Source organism: Pleurodeles waltl, chromosome 10, assembly GCF_031143425.1.
Source record: "Pleurodeles waltl isolate 20211129_DDA chromosome 10, aPleWal1.hap1.20221129, whole genome shotgun sequence".
In the NCBI taxonomy this organism is placed as follows: domain Eukaryota; kingdom Metazoa; phylum Chordata; class Amphibia; order Caudata; family Salamandridae; genus Pleurodeles; species Pleurodeles waltl.
The window spans coordinates 52,290,934-52,308,004 of record NC_090449.1 but is presented as its reverse complement, the minus strand read 5'-3'; the positions used below and the strand labels follow the sequence as shown (position 1 = coordinate 52,308,004).

At 42.5% G+C, this 17,071-nt stretch overlaps 1 protein-coding gene across 1 annotated transcript in view; it reads right to left on the bottom strand.

Moving 5' to 3' along the window:
* The window catches only part of LOC138262365 (muscarinic acetylcholine receptor M4-like), a 64,943-nt gene extending 50,124 nt beyond the window's left edge, over nucleotides 1–14,819 (bottom strand). The window contains 2 exon segments of the mRNA XM_069212262.1: nucleotides 14,043–14,131; nucleotides 14,591–14,819. Of these exon segments, the coding sequence (XP_069068363.1) occupies nucleotides 14,043–14,131; nucleotides 14,591–14,819 (318 nt within the window).
* Nucleotides 14,820–17,071: the final 2,252 nt, after the last annotated feature.

Genomic DNA, 17,071 nt, shown 5'->3' with positions numbered 1-17,071 from the left:
GTTAGTGTTAGGTAAGAGGGTGGGGGGTCCTTATACTTTCTATCTAATATTTTTGTGTGGGTGGGTGGGTGGGGGGCAATGTTGGGATTCCTGTTTGATTAAAAAAAAAAAAAAAAAAATATATAAAAAAAAAAAAAATACAAAAAAATATATGTTTGTTTAGGATAGTATAGTATGTGTGTAGGTTAGTAAGTGTTGTCCTGCATGTGTCTTTTCTCATAATGGTGGGTGGGGGGTTGATGTTTAGATCGTTTCGTTACATGTGTAGAGTAAGTTTAGCTTAGGTTAGTTAGGGACAGTTGTGGGTTAGTAGTAGTCAGGTTAGATTAGTGTAGGTTTATCTTTCCCTTAGTTGCCTCTTTTCTTACTTATTGGAAATAAAAAATTTGTTAACCCTTTACCAGATGCGTTAGGTGCTACCTTTTCATGGCCTTGACATCAGTGTAGCAGAAAGTTTTAGTATGACATTTGTGTCCTATGCTCGCTATCCCCAGGCTATTGAGGTTTAACATGCCAGCTACCCGTGTGCTAACTTGGTAAGTATCCACCGTGTGGGAGAGCCACCATTGGTAGTCTGCATAGATCATCAAGATTTGGGGTTGGTATGTATCCTACTTCACAAAGAGTGCTTCCAGAGTTGATTTTGTAGGTAAATAGATAGGTCGGACAGCATTGTGAAGTTCAGGGAGAGCTTTGTAGATGAGTATTTGTTCACACTCTTGTCTTGTTGCTGTCATTGCTGACCTACATCATGTGTGTACTGCTTGAGCATGACTTTCCTTCATGGTAGTATACGCTGTAAGGGTGATTGATGCAGTGTAATTTGGTTAACATTCCTTTCATTTTACAGCATAATGTATTGTGTTAGTATCGCAAGGTGCCTACATTTCTCATCCACCATTAGTTATCTAGAATAGCTATGGATGGGGCCTCATTCTGTCCAACACAGCATGATTGTGTGTGCTTAGTCCCTACATCAGTTATTTTCCTCAGTCTAGTAAAGCTATGATGCAATCCTGGCCACTGCACAGATGTTTCAGTAGACATGAAATCAGGACAGTAGTCTAGAGAATCAACATGGTTGCCACACAGCCACTTTGGAGTTATGTACTGCACAGTTGAAGTGTGAAATGACACAGAGACACAATTGGTGTGCAAGTGATATTTATTTTTAGGTGGAGTAGTGCAAAAAGTCCATTAACAATGTTAGGTGAGTCCGTTCTGGTGCATTCTTAAATGGTGATCCTATTTACAGGGTGTGGATGATGCTCCTAACATGCTGGGGTGATGTCACAGACGGTGCAGAGGAACAGGAATTGCCAAATGGTAGGAGAGAAACATTTACAGCCAATGTGGACAAGTTAAACAGTAGATTGCCGAACAGTCATTGAGGGTAGTTGGAGTGAGGCTGGCATGTGTCAAAACGTAGGACCTTGGTCAGAGTGGGGCATGGTGCAGGGACTAGGGCTTCCGGGTACTCTTGCGTGTGAATGTTATCTGTTCCATGTCTTCTTCTTCTGATGTGTGTGTTGCCTGGTGTGTCCTTGTTGTTGTTGGTTTTGAAGGGGCAACACACACCTCAGTGTCAGAAGACATGGAGGCAGACATCCCGGGGGCTGATCCCTGTCCAGTTATGAAGGGCAGTACTGCAGCAAGGAGAGCGTGCTGGTTTTTCAGAATGGCAGCCACATCCCGATGGTAGGCAGCCAGGTCTGCCCTGAGGGGTTCGATGTTGCATTCGTGCACACGCTGACTGGCTTGCTGTTGGAGTTGTTTGGTCAACTGGATGACAGCTGTGCAGATTGCCTTCTGTGTTACTAAAAGTTCCTCCAACAGCGATGTTCTGGCTTGCATTGCAGCTGCCTGATCAGCAGTTGACAGCATGCACGAACGCACCCCCTCAAGGCTGGCTGCCATAGTTTGCATCCCCACCCGCACCTCCTTGGCCAGCTCCCGCTGGACCCCAACGACTGTTCTTTCGAAGCTGGTGCCAGTGTCGTCAGAGTCCTCAGCTGTGTTGGAGCTGGCAGGTCTTACAATTGGGGTGGCGGGTGGTTCTACTGTGGTGGCTGCTTCATCTTGGCTCCTCCTTGTTACTGAAGGGGGGGTTTGGAGGCTTTCGAGGACCATGTCAATGGTCTCTTGTGTGAGGTTGATGTTCTCGTCATCCATGTCATAAGGGAACTCATGGACAGGCATATCGGCAGGAGATCCGTGTTCCTCTGCAAAGAAACAGGGTACAATTAGTGTGTCTGTGTTGAGATCATTTAGCACTAAGATACAAGCCTTTGGATGCCTTTACTTTGTACTCTGATTTTGTCTTGGTATCTGCTGTCTGTCATAGGGCATTGTTGTAGGCCTATGGCCCACCTGTGTGTCACATATATGATATGGAGCTATCAGACATGCCTGCCAGGACATCTCTAGGTGTTGATTTGTAATTATTTTGGAATATGCATTTTTTTGTCCTACTCCTCTCTCGGTGTTTCACTATTGTTATGGAGGGACATTTGTTTGGGTGGGCTCTCATTATCCTACATGTGATTCTTGGCTTTCTAGGCAGCAGGATAGCTAATGGTGTGGGGGACTAAGTTTGACCCACTTGTAAATAACTCTGTCACCCAGATATTGTATTTAGCTCAGACAGACTAGCAGTGCCTCTGGTCTCCCACAACAGAGGAATGTTTAGAAGTCCAAGCCCATGACATCTTTGGGACTTCTCAGGGAAGTGGTGGTCACTCAGGTCCTACACATTTCTATCTTTTCCGGTATGTTCCCATACACAAATGACACAGACAGTATTTGTTGGATATGAAGTTTCAGTGTACAACTGACTTGTAGGAATTTCGGTGTGAGCCCCAATAACCAAAACAATACACACAGTTAGAACTGAAATAGTCCGCAGGAAAGTAATACATTGGTACACAGCTATCATGGTGCCTAACAGTTTCTACTCTCCCTCTGCTTGTTCTATATATAGCACTGCATGTTAAGTTTGGAGCTTGTCTGTCTGAATCACAGGGGAGACATCATCCCTCATATCAGAGGAATGGGCTGGGATCTGGTTGTGCATCAGCAGCAAGGCAGGCAGCATCTAGATGTGATTTTCGGTTTGTAAACTCCCCCATGCGTGTCTTGGGATGAGGAAGTGAATTTAAAAGACATATGTCATGGTGATGACAAAGTTTCCCTACGCAGGAATGGCAAACCTTAACCCCTACCACATCTATCATCAACGAACCAGACGGTATCCTTGACTGGGGCACAGAGTGAATATGTTCTGGCAAACTCCAGTGCAGAATTAGGCAAAACAAGGTGATTTGACTAATTGCCAACACCTCAGGACTGACTATTTGCTACATTAACTGATAGGAAGGGCAATGAGATTCATTTAGTGCAAAGTGCTCTGAGGCACTTAGATGTGAGCAAATGAGTATAAGTACATTCAGGGTAAGATGCACAAAGGCCTCCAGCCTGAGGCTATTGCGCAAAGTATACGTTTCACTTGCCACGCTACACTTTGACTGACTGTGGGTGTTGTGACTGCCCTGCCAGCACACTTGCCTCACAGGCCCTGCACCATACACTTTTTATTCACATTGCATGATCTGTACATGTTAGGTGGCATGACCTATGTATGTCAATGTTAGGATGTGGTATGGATGTAAACATTGTTGATGTTTGTATCTGATGGGGTCTCGTGTGTCTTACTGGATTGGCTTGTTTATCGTATGGATGTCCTATTTTTTGGTTAGACTGTGCAGATGTGTTTCATTGACCAGTTGCCTGTGTCCCCTCGTCAATGTTGTTGTCTGAGCAGTATGACATTTGTGATGTAGCATTGTTAGGCAGGCACGTGAGGGACCCTGATGTATGCAGCATGTGTGTGTCGTTAGTGCTGTGTGGCTCCTATTGCTGTTTACTTAGGCTTATGTATGTGTCAGTTATGGACATTCGGCATTTAAGTGTACTGGTAGCTTTGTCTTATTTCTAGGAGTAGTTGCAGATGTCATCCTCACCCCCTAATTTAGGAATGTATGTTCCAGGGTGGGGTTCCTGCCATTTGGTACTATAGCTGCCCAGAGATGAGAGGTGTTATTGTCAACTGTGGTGGCAGTTAAGTTGCAGTTGTTGTATTTGCTACTGCATTACAGGTAGGGACCTAGTTGATGGGGAATAGTTTGTGCAAAACAAGTGCCTGGATGTGGATTCAGGGTAGTGTCCTTCCCACCTGTCACTGGTTTCCCTTGGCTCTCTTGTTGTAATTACAGGATGTCCCCATGGGACTGTAGTGGTGGCAGTATTTTGTCGTGGCCCGGCTATGGTCAGTACTGGGCATTCCCCCCTGCCGTGCCCCTTTCCCCATGCCACTTCATATATGTGCTAAGTTACATGCATTGTGTAGTAGGTATCCCCCCCCTGCTTACAGTCCCCATTATTGCATTGTAATTCCCCATGCGACTTACCCTGCATGTGCGTAGTGTTGTGGTAGTCTGCGCTGTCCAGTCCTTGTATCCCTGTGACAATCTCCTCTGGGATGACGGCTGCGACCATCTCCTCCATGTGGTCCAGAGCCTCCTGTTGTGCTGGACTCCCCCCTCCAGTCTGCATTGCTGCCTTCCTGTTCCTGGCCATTTTCTCTTTGGTCCTACGTTTACAGTCATGCCAGCGTTTCTTACACTCGGTGACTGTCCGGCGTTCTTCAGCCACACTGTTTATCTTGTCCACAATTTCTTTCCAGATGGCCTCTCTCCTACTGAGTGGCAATTTTGAGGATATGAAAAGTTGGTGCTGGTGTTCCGTCACCTCTTTCACCAGGATTTCCTGCTCCTCTGCACTGAAGCGACACTTTCTTTTTTTCTTTAACATGTCCTGGTTCCTGTGTGCTTCCTCCTGGCTGGGTCCTGGTCTGCTCTCATCCTCCTGGGGTCTGTTGGGGCATCTGGGATCCATTTTGGGTCTCCTCTCCTGTCAGTGCAGTTTTCGCGCAAAAATGTCACGCAATAGCGTGAAAAAAAACGCCGTATTCACGATAGCGCTGTCGTAAATCGACCCACAGTGATTTGCGTCACTTTTACGTGGGTTTGCCTTACGACAGACCGACGCTGTTTGCGTCACGAAATAATGACTCCCACCTGTTGGTTGCGCCGCCGTACGTCAAAGTATAAATTTGACGCCCGAATGGCGCATCCAAATGGCGTTAGACGGCGCAAATTTTTTTGACGCAAAACTGCGATGGCGCAGTTTTGCGTCAAAAAGTATAAATATGGGCCTATTTTCCTTTCCTGTAGCCGCCCAAACTCCTGCTTGAGCACGGACTGGATTTTCTTTTTTAAATAGTTTTTACTTATTTTGCAATAACACCGTCGGGCAGTTTCCCAAAACTCTCAAACGTGTGCGATCGTATTTTTGGTCTCAAAACATTCCAAACATCGCTCATACTATTATCATGGATAGAATCGTTAGACTCAGCAAATTACCTACGACTAGGAATAAACAACATAAAAATTCTAGACATAAAATAAAACAACTAAGTTATTATAGGTACCGCAAAAGGTAGTTAGTGCACGATGTCTCCAAATGCGTTAATCTGTCACAAGGCGACTCACATTGGAAAAACAATAGAGTTGATGTGTCCCCACCTAATTCTAAAACATTGCAGTGTGTATCGCTGCCCCCAAAATGTAACATAACATAACGAGAGGAACTACAATAACATACGTAAAGGGATTTGAGAATGAGTGAGCATCAGTTAATGTGCATTAATCTAGTGATCCGAGTGAGGGAATGAAAGAAGCAATCAGCACATTGGGCACCTTTGGCGTGTGAGCACAAAACACTGGTGCAATATGTTTGCAGTGTCTTTACTCCTGATTTTATGGTCAGTGCACAAACATGAGAAAAGCGCTCACAAATGCTGTTTACACCCATTTTGCACACATTGTTAATGCACATTCTGAATGTTGCACTCACATTTGTCACCAGCCTGGAGTCTGTGGTTTGAGAAATTACAAAGGTTGAGCTTTCTCACTGTGTGTAGAGCTAAAGCTGGAGTCTGTCCATGAACAAGCTCATTAGGTATTTCTGTCCATTTGTTTATTAGCAGCCGGGTCTAAGTGACCACTTAAAACATGAAATGTAGCAGAAAAAAATAACTTTAAATTCATATCACTGCTTGTGATAACTGAGTTGGTCAAACAGGGCCATTCAATATTTGATCTTATTGGTTCAATGTTCACATACAAGAAATGTGAAATCACAGGGCCTGATGTAAAAGCAAATAAACTCATCTCACTCATTCTCAAAACAAATAAATGTGAATTTACACGAAAAAAAGAAAAGTCTTCTGGGCTATAAATCAGTGTGCCAGTGCCCTCACCTGCCATGGCTTGAAGCTCTGAGGATCTGCACATGATCTGTTGGCAAATGGACCTTCCTGAGGTTTGCAAGAAATAAGATCATCCAAGGCATGTGCCAAAGCATAGACGGCATTATAGGAACTATACTTAAACCGGCCATGAGGCACTGAATCATCAACATTTTCTGACCAAGTGCAGGGTCTGAACCCATCTGCTGTTTCTTCACCATTATGATCTCCTACCAACGAGCAGTTGAATACATGCTCCCAGAACCTTAACAAGAAAGTGTCTCCTGCATACATAGATGGATGAATTCCACTGAAGAAATATTTAAACCCAGGGATCTCCCTGTTGTACACTGCAAATCCCAATGTGCCATTTAACACTTGTCCTAAATCCTGCATGCTAAATATTGATGAAGACATCAAACTGGTAATGCCAATCCATATTTGGTTGAGATGCCAAGCAAGGATATACCCTTCAGAACTGGGATGATATGCTTTTCGAAGGTGTAGCAGATAATGACTGTAGCTGTGGATCGGTACAGTACTCCTGTGGTGTGGTCCAAGGAGGCTTGGCTGGCACCTTTTGGTAAAGTCTAAAAAGACTCAATGCAGATCCCCCACTTTTCTGCTTCTCGCTTTAGAATACTGCTGCCTTGGAGACAAATTGCATTTTTGGAGATCAGGATCCCTATCCATGTCCAACCACAGTGGAGCAGAAACTGAACTAGAGCCAAAGGCTGGGCGTCAGCGTTGGTCACAGTCCGGAGGAAAGATGGGAATTGGATTTTATCATTAAGGATGGGAAGTGCTGCAGCACAGCTGATCTGTTTAGAGGAGAGGAAGGATTATGATTGTTAGGTTCTGGTTCACTAATGCATACTCACCCTACAGTGTGTACTTGCAATTGGTCTATAAATGTCAGTCAACAATGTTGTGTTGTCAATACATAAGGAAAAGATAAGGTATATTTACACTTTTCTGATTGCTATACAATTACTGTTGTTAGATAATGTCAATAATACTCGAAACATGCCCTCTATATTAGACAGACATGCCTATGAATACTGACCACTCGTGAGATGAATGTCTTTTGCAAACTAAGACAGTTTTGCTTCAACTAGACGTCTGTAACTTATAGCACACACTTAATAAAATAATTCTGCAAGCAATGCACTGCAATGCCCCTGTGTCATTTACAGTCACTGTCGTTGCTCAATGGGGAAAATTTACTGTTTTATCAGCCAATTCTGTTCACTTTCTCAGTTACAGCACATTTTGTCATTCTATTTAGAAAGAGGCTGTTATTTTTCCTTTAAAATTACTGCACTATCATATAAAGCTAGTTATTCTGGACAACAGTTATCTTTAAGCTAGGGATAGATGTATTTGTTACCTCTCCTTTGTCTGATAGCCAACACTTTATAATGTGTATGTCTATATTTTGCTTATGTATTTAAGGGAGATTTTTTTTCTTTTAGTAAATCTAGATATATTTTTCAGTGCATATACAAATGCAACGAAATAGCAAGGAATGGCTTTAAATGTAACATGATCAATGTAGCATTATGAAGGGGCGTGTTCTACTAGAGCCAAATGTACTATTTCCTGGTTTCAATTTGAGACCAATAATTTTGAAACTAGTGAATAGTTTTCCAAACTGACCGAGGTATAAATAGGTTGGTACAGAAATGTAGATTGCGAGCAGGTCGCAATCCGACCCACCTTATTAATACTCATGATGTCATCACAGCTATTTCTGTGATCACGTTTAAACAAAGTATTTTTTAAAAAAGAAACAGGTCTGCATTAATGATTTCTTTTACTTATTTTAAAAGGTTTGTTTAATGTAAGGTTTGGCAGCGGTCTCCTAAACTACTGACCATTCCCAAACAAACTGTTTATTTACATTTACAAAGGGTAAAGGGTCTCAAAGGGACTCCTTCCCATTGGCGAATGGGTGACTACCTCCTTCAAGAAGTCAGTAACCTATCAATGGTTTGCGACAATTTTTTTTGTCACAAACGATTGATTCATAATATTGCAAATCGTAAAGATTTCAATTCCAAATGCATTTCTGGCCCTGTTCTCTGATTTGGTAACCAGTTATCGGATGGAAAATTAGTTTAGTACTTCCGGAAAAGCTATTCAGCAGTTGCAAACCCTGTGAATCAAAGGCTTTGCACCATCAAAATTGCTTGCTGCTTTAGCCCCAAATCCACTTTCTACTGACATTTCTTTACAGAGGCATTGCTGCTGATGGCTGAAAACTTGACAGAAACGAATATAGAAGCTGATTTCCTTTATTTATATCTCTAATTTAGAAAAGTTACCTCATGGAAATATTTTTGCGATAAATAGGTATACCTAGTGTGCAACCACCATCACTGCCTGAAGTGTCCGCCCCCACGGCCTCGACACAATTTCATATGCCGACAACACCCAACTCATCCTCTCCCGCATGAAGAACCCATCTACAGCCAAAAACAACCTACACGCCGGACTCCTCGACATCGCTGACTGAATGACAACAAGCCACCTCAAATTAAACTCATAAAAAAACGAGCTCATCATCTTCGGCCCCAACAAAACAGCATGGAACGACTCTTGGTGGCCTGCCACCCTAGGACCACCCCAACACCCGCCATCCACGCACGCAATCTCGGCATCAGAATTGACTCATCTCTCTCCATGACTCAGCAAATCAACGCCATATCGTCCAACTGCTTCAACACCCTCCGCATGCTATGCAAGACCTTCAAATGGATTCCATTAGAAACTAGAAAATCAGTCACCCACGCCCTCATCATCAGCAGGCTGGACTACGGCAACACCCTTTACGCAGGGACCACAGCCAAGCTTCAAAGAAAACTCCAGCGCATCCAGAACGCCGCCGCACGTCTCCTCCTCAACCTCCCTTGCCACAAGCACATCTCTACCCACCTCAGATCCCTACACTGGCTGCCCATCAACAAAAGGATCATCTTCAAAATCCTAATCCAGGCTCACAAAGCCCTCCACGACACCGGACCGGCCTACCTCGAGCTGACTGGCTCTGCACAAAAAGAAGAGAACTTCAGGGATGTTTTCTCAAGCCTCTGCTTGGAACCCAGAAAAGTTGAATGTATTCATCAGGCACCTACTCCACAGAATGTAGCAGAAGTATGTAGCATCCCGGGAAGTAAAGTAAATTACTCTGCACAGTTTATACCAAAGTTGGCCACCCATCCACAACCCAGCTACTTCTCCTATCACTTATTCGGGGCTATTATTTCCAACGTTAACTTACACTTGTGAGTAATGTACATGTGTAAGTTTGCTCTTAATTTTTTTCAATATATTTCCTAGTTTGAGCTAGTCACAAAACCCAAGTGTGTAGTTACTCAAAAATGCAGGCTTGAAACAGAGGTGGAGCAAAACTGATGAGTGACAGCTACCACTCTTCCACTGCCTAATTATTAAATAAAATATTTGTCTCATACCTAAGGGATCCTGTTTACACCAAGGACTCTAACCATGGACAAATCTTCTGATGAAGGTCCGTCTCCAATGAAACTCGACACTTTTGGCCTTCAGAGGCAGCTGTAATTGGAAATAGTCTTGTTTTGGCCAGTGAGTAGCCACAGCATCGCTTCAATTGCACTGGTCTCCGAGTGGCAAGAATCTAAAATCTGGAACCCCAGATTAGTGTTGGCCAAAAGGGTGGTATTCCTATAGACTTCTACTGTGGCAAAGACCATGGTTATGATAGCTTGATACCTGTCAATAGATATTCTGAAGTGCAAAATGAAATAAACCCATGAAGATGAATTACAATTATGTATCCAACCTGGAAGTTAAAAATTGAGAAAGCATGTTTTATCAGGTTTTTTGGTGGGAATCATTTAACGCGTGAACAATCTGTGCTTTTAAGTAGATTTAGCCCACCTATCATAGTACAGTTTAAACATCGAGTATAAAAACACGCTGGTAACAAATTACATTTGTGCTAAGGGTCTGCGATTTTGACTCCAGCATGAATATGAGGGTTTATAATTGTAACAAATGGTTTCAGAGCCGGATATTCCTTATTTTTCTGAATTCTGTACTCGGTTTTATCAAGACCAGACTTTATTGCTCAAACCAAGTACAAAACCATTGAACAAGCACTACTGTATTTCATGTCTCCAGTGGAACACTATAGATCAGTGCTTAATTTGAGCCAGTAGTTTCGGGTACAGGGCACCAACACTTATTTTTGCGGGCCGGCACTTAGGGGCATATTTACAAAAAAAAGTGGTACATCGGCTATGATGAGCAACTTTTCTTGGCCCCCCTACGCCCTACTATCGTCACTATGGTAGCGCCGTATTTGCAATACGGCACACTAAAGCGCACATTAGCACAATATCATCAACATTTTTTACGCTATTGTGGCGCATTGGTCGACTAGCACCAAAAATGATGGCGCTAGTCCAGCAATTTGTTGGGAGGCCTCTTCAAAACAATGGGAGCGTCACTTTAACACCTGCCTTGGGAAGGCATTAAAAATGACAGGAAAAATGGCGCAGTGAAATCTTGTAAATTTTACTGAGCCCTTTTTCTGAGTCTCCCAACGGGGGAACGCCCCCCTTTGCAAACATTATGCCTGGTGCTGGCATAATCTGGTGTAAATGTGGAATGGGGAAAAGGTCTCCTTGACGCCACCTTAGCATGAAAAAATGACACTAGAGCAGCGCAAGGAGGCGCTAGGGGCTTGTAAACATGCCCCTTGGTTTTCTGCATCAGGCATTTACTGCGGGCAAAAGACAAATATGGGAAAGTGGAAGAAGAGAAAAATGAAAAAGCGATAGTGAAAGAGTGAGCTGAAGGTGCAGGGAGTGGCTGTAAATGGATTAAAGAGGCCCAATGCAGCAGCCGCGTGTTTCAAAAGAGAGCTTTGGGCACCGACACGTTTTTATTGACAAACTAATCACTGCTACAAATGGCTCAAGAAGTGACCACAATTAGTGCTAAATAGGAACATATAAGTTCATGACAATTAGAAATCTCCAAAAGAATTTAAAAATTATAGTAGAAGAATTGTATTGGCCGCAGTGGTTTATTAAATTCGTAAAGGGTACCCATTTGGCACTAGTTATATAGTAGAGAGAGGTCTGCAGCACAAGTGTGGGAGAAATTGTGTATTTTTTCCAAGTATCAGAAGCATAATTCTTATTAACATTATGGTTTGTACCTGTCTTACATATGTGCAGTCATATATTTTAAAAAAATGTATTCCAGGTATCCCGTCCCACGCAGGGGCATGAGTGACACCAACTGAATGTATTGTTCATAGAATTTCTAAAGGGTCCAGGTTATGGACGTCAATTCACCAAACTGCCAGGGGCAGCGGAAGTGACATCATGCGCCCTTTGACAACCACTTTCACTGACGCAGACGTACTTATACATGCACACACATTCACACTTACAAACACTCTCTCACACACACACTCTCGCCCGCAAGCACGCACACCACATACATTTAAAAGTATTTTTACATACCTCAGCTGTCACAGAAGGGCATATTCCTGCTAATCATTACCCATTTGTATTACCCTAATAGTGAATAATATACCATTGTTCACTATTAGGGTAATGCAAATTGACAGAAAACAAAGAGTGTGGAGACCCGCGAGCTTCACCTGTGTTCTGGGCACTGACTTTGCCCCTTCTGACATCAGGGGTCGCAAAGGCAGTGCCAGGGGTAGCAAAGGACAAGCTAGGGGTCACAGCTGTGACCCCGGGCGACCTCTAAATGACGTCCATGGACCTTGTGAACGTTACTAGTGCAGGGCGTGTGGCCCTGGCATGCAACGCTCTGCACAGTTGCTGCAGGTGATTCCCTGCTAGAACCAAGTCTAGCTTAAGAAGAAATTGCCCAGTCATTATAAGTTTATGGAAAACAAATTCATGTGATGACCACAGTCCAATATTCGGATTTTACACGAGATTCTGCTCTCATTGAATATAAATTAAACATAGACCAGCTCTGCAATTCTGTATATTTAGGTAGCCATCTACAGTGAGTGATGAAGGGCAACCTAACATTCCCACACAAAACTCTCTTGTTTTAAGAAACATAACTGAATACCAGAGCAGGTAGAGACATTCAATTGTTTGCCTCTCTGCTTCTCAAAGGTATGACTTAACAGGGAAGAATCAGCCTTTTTATAGATATGCAAAATCATCTTTATTTTTTCCTAAAACGCAAAAACTTTTAAGAAAAATCACACAAAATTGTATGTTTTTTTATGGGAAATGAACTTTGCTTGTACCAAAATTTTATGGAGGGGCATTCCTCATTTTAAAAATTCACGTGAGATAATGACAGAACATTGGTTTGAACTGAAAATGTCTCTGAGTGGTAGTTTTATACACACATTTTCGTCTCTAAATCATATAGGGCCAGACTTACTATGAAGTGGCGCAGCGCGATACTGCGCCAAAATTTGCAGTGCCGCATTGAATCATTTTAGAAATGCAGGGATGCACTGTATTTACTAAAATACTGCCCATTCCTCTGTTTCCCCCTGGCCAGCTCTAAATATAGCTGCACACATAGAAGTAGCAAATTGTCGTTTTTGAATGAATGTTTATGTGCAGGAAGAGACACCTTCCTGCACATAAACAATCATCAATGGCGGGTTTGCTCTTTCTATGTGTGCTACAGAATGCAGCACACATGGAAAAAGCAAAAATGAGGAGGAAAAAAAGTATTCCTCCTTGTTGTGCCATATAACGCCACCCTGCTGTGGGGTTAGTTTTTGGTGCCTCCACAGATTTATGCCTTCTTGTAAATCTGGGGCAGCGTCAAAAGCAATGAGTGTTGTGGTGGAACACCCACAGCAACACCCATTGCACATCCCTCTGATGCAGAAAACTGCCAGAGGGGACCATATTTACAAGGTGGCGTTAAGCCACAAAAAGTGGCTTAGCTCCACCTTGTAAATGTGGTGCACAGCCCCACTGGAGCAACACCAAAAATTATGCTCTGGTGGCACAAGGGCGTTGTAAATCTGGCCCACAATGTCTTGAGATTTTGATAAAATTTTGCCAGAGTCTAGATTTAGTTTTACCTTCGGAAACTATTTTCAACATTATTGGATACAGAAAGAATCATGTGCCTTCTACAAATCGACAACACCCGTAGCTTTCAAAGAGTATGCCACTTTTCAAAATGTAATCATGCGGATTTGTTAGTAGGTTAAAAGCAGACATAATGTGCATTGATACAATTACCCTTCGTTTCTTCTGAGAAGGGATAATATTTGGTTTTCTGTTTTTTCTAAAGATTATAGAATGGGCAGGAAAACATTTGCAACTCTACACGTCACTATTGAGAACGGCCCGTCATTACTTATTTTTGAAAATGTTTTTTTTTCACATTTTGGGAACAGAAAAGTAGTGCTAATCCTACTAATGGGTGCAAATGTATTACTTGTTAGAGTACTCAATATTCTGAAGTAGAACTGTACAACTGGGAATACCATGCACCATATTCCATGGGTACCTGCTTCCCCAGTGTGTATTTCATTGTAGTACAGTCTAGAGAAGTGCAAATGCACATTGTTTTCTTTTTTTGTCTCCACGTGGAAAACACTTTTCCTTGCAAAGAAACCGTTTCTCCTACATCTCCAGTGTGGAAGCAGTCTGCTCACCTTCCCTTCCTGGAAGCAGGGGTACTCCAGCTCTGTGCTGGAGTAAATCTCCACCCATTTCCAGAGCTGGAAAAGTAGGGCTGAGTATTCTTAATGTCAACAAACATACAAGTTTGTGGGGTTCATAAACTTATAAACTCTTAAAGCTAACCATGATAAGATGTGTCTACTTAATATCCCCCTGCATAGGGGTCACTACTGAGCATTAGTCTGCAGTTGACAGAAAACTAAATAGTTATCCCATTTATGTCAGTCGGAAGTCCTTTTGCGAATTCTTGGTAGGTCTAAAGGGAGGCATATTTAACCACAAATGTAGGTTTATGATTAAAAAATCTTTTTAATTGCTAAATTTGTTTCGAAATATTTAGGTCTCATGGCAGCTGTTTGTGTTTTGTTAAATTGTCAACCCTTAGGAACTTGCTTCCTATTGTGTTACATGTATCACTCTTATTGGCTTGCTTCTATTGAGTATGTGCCTCATTGGTCACATACTCAATGCACGAGGAGATTACAAAATAAATAATACAAATTAAAATGAACACCATTACTTTCGACATTGTCTCGGAGCGGAGGGTCCATCAACTGTAAGGTGGAAGGAAGGAAAAAACTCTCCAGATGAATATCAGGGACCATTCCGAAGATCACATCTGCGTTGGTGGAGTGCGCCTGAGTTTGGGATTGGCGTGCAAAGAGTGGCGCGGGTGGGTTTTGTATTGCTGCAGCTTTAGACACCTCTGCAATGAGGTGCAAGAGCAGAGATGCTTTAATTAGTTTCATCTTGATTGATTGATTAGCTGATTGTAAAACGTGAAGTTAGTGTTGAATCTGGAAATGAAAAAAGTACAGTCAATGGAACAGCATAAATTCAGTAATTGATCTCAAGTTCCACAGAATTCCACCAACACCACAAACTTTCATCTAAAACAATGGTGGTCTTTAACGTACAGATTGCGAGTAACATGTTGCATACTGTAGTTTAAAATGTTCTTGCCAGTGGGTTCACAGCTCAGTTTTATTTTCTGCTAGTACTAGACACCATAAACATTTGTTGTAATGTTGTGTTCTTCTGGAGGATGCTAAGGCAGGATCACAATTTTTTGATGGATCCCGAGTCCTCAGGCACATGTACTTTGATTCACTAAAATGCTATGGGTAGTGGAAGTGACATCAAGTGCCCTTTGACCATGGCTGCATTGTGTGACTCTTAATGTGATGGGACCACCGGAAGTGACATTTTGAGAATTTTCACAATGATGTCATCATATTAGGTGGCATCATGGAAGTCAATAGGAAATTATTAACAGACTACCTTACTGTAGCAAGGACAAATACACCAAACACAAAACAATACCTGAAAACCTGATGAAACGTCTCCTAAATATTGTGTTAGTTGTCAGATAGTAGCCTCAGGTAGAGGGTTGCAGTGAAATAATGACTCATTCTACAGATTGCATGGTGTACATGATGTGAGGACTTTTCTAGTGTGGCTCAGAGATTTTCAGTTAAAAGAAAGCCATCTGACTGTCTACTCTAAAAAGAGTGGACAGTTGAATGACTTACCTCAGTTGGTCCCTATTCCATTGGGACCTCAGAAGAGTACATTTTACTCCATCGATGTCAAACATGTGGTCGGCCTGACTCAAGATCATGTGAGTGGACCCTGTGTTGCAATGAAGTACTCTCTCTGCCAAACTCTAAACCAGCCACAGAGACCCACCTAAAGCAAATCTGTACTGATCCTGCTCCTCATGGGAACAGTCCATCCAGAAATGGAACATTTGAGATTCTCACACCTCGAATCTCACTGTCTTATCTACGCCCCTACCAGCAGGAAATTCTTGCCCTCACCTGATTGGAAAGGAAATGCCAGTGAAGGGTTACTTTTATAAGGCATTGCCAACTGTAAGATTTTTTTTGGCATGTATGACTACAGTACACAGGTATCCCGGACAATGTCTTGGATCATCTGTTTAGTTTTGCTAAATTCTTTTAGGAATAATATTGAAATACAGTTTGCCATTTTTAGTTTTTTGTGTATTAATGTCAGACCTAAAAATGTATGGCCAGGCTATAGTGTTATGTTTTATTTCCATAGAAGGCATACTATTCTGTTCTACATTTTATATTGGTATCATAAGAACTCAACATTATTAAATGCAATATCTGTGAGTGCTCATGATCAAGCTGCTAGAAACATTGATAAAAGTTGCACCTGTGCAAATTGCTCCAAGTCAATTTCATGCAGTGAATGTGCCTAAATGTGACAGGGGCAAATGCCCTGTAATGGTAATTGTAATTACATTTATATAGCACTTACTACCCCTTACAAGGCATTGAAGTGCTTTTTGAGGAGTAGCACGCTTCTCCAGGACCCAAAGTGCATTAATATGGGGAATTCAAAGTTGTTAAAAGGCGCGATGGACATGTTAGTCTGTTAGTTGGATGGATTGATTAGGGTAAAGGAGGGGTAGAGGAGGGAGCAGTCTAGTAAATGTTATATGGAATGACTCGAGGGAGGGCTGGAGAAGGGAAGAGTCTAGAAAGGGTTACTAGGCACATCACAGTAGCAAAATGAGGTTTGGTATGAGTCAGAAGAGGGATATAGGAGGGTAGTAGCACTTCTTGATTACCTGCTTTGTAACCTCTGTTATAGTTTTAAAGAGTAAGGCGGGCAGAGATTACAAATAAACTATCTAATGAAGAATGCAATTCTACCTTACATTAGTATGTATCAAAGGTCAGGCAATCAGGTGCTTCCTGAGGCCTTAGCGTCTGACAGAAGTGACTTAATGATGTTGGGCTTACCATTGTTGCAGCCCTTTATCTTCACTTTAGTGGGTGCTGTAGTCGACCACAGGAGAGGAGCAGCTGATTGATGCATCCTAAGGCATGGTAAGAAGAAGCCCTGCATGAGGCTTCACTTACACTAGAAGTCTTCTTGCTGGGTTCGTGTGCTTCTGCCAGGCTCTGCTCTCATGGGGAGGAAGGAAGGAGTAAAACAGGCAGTGCTTGCGACATTTTTGCAGAAA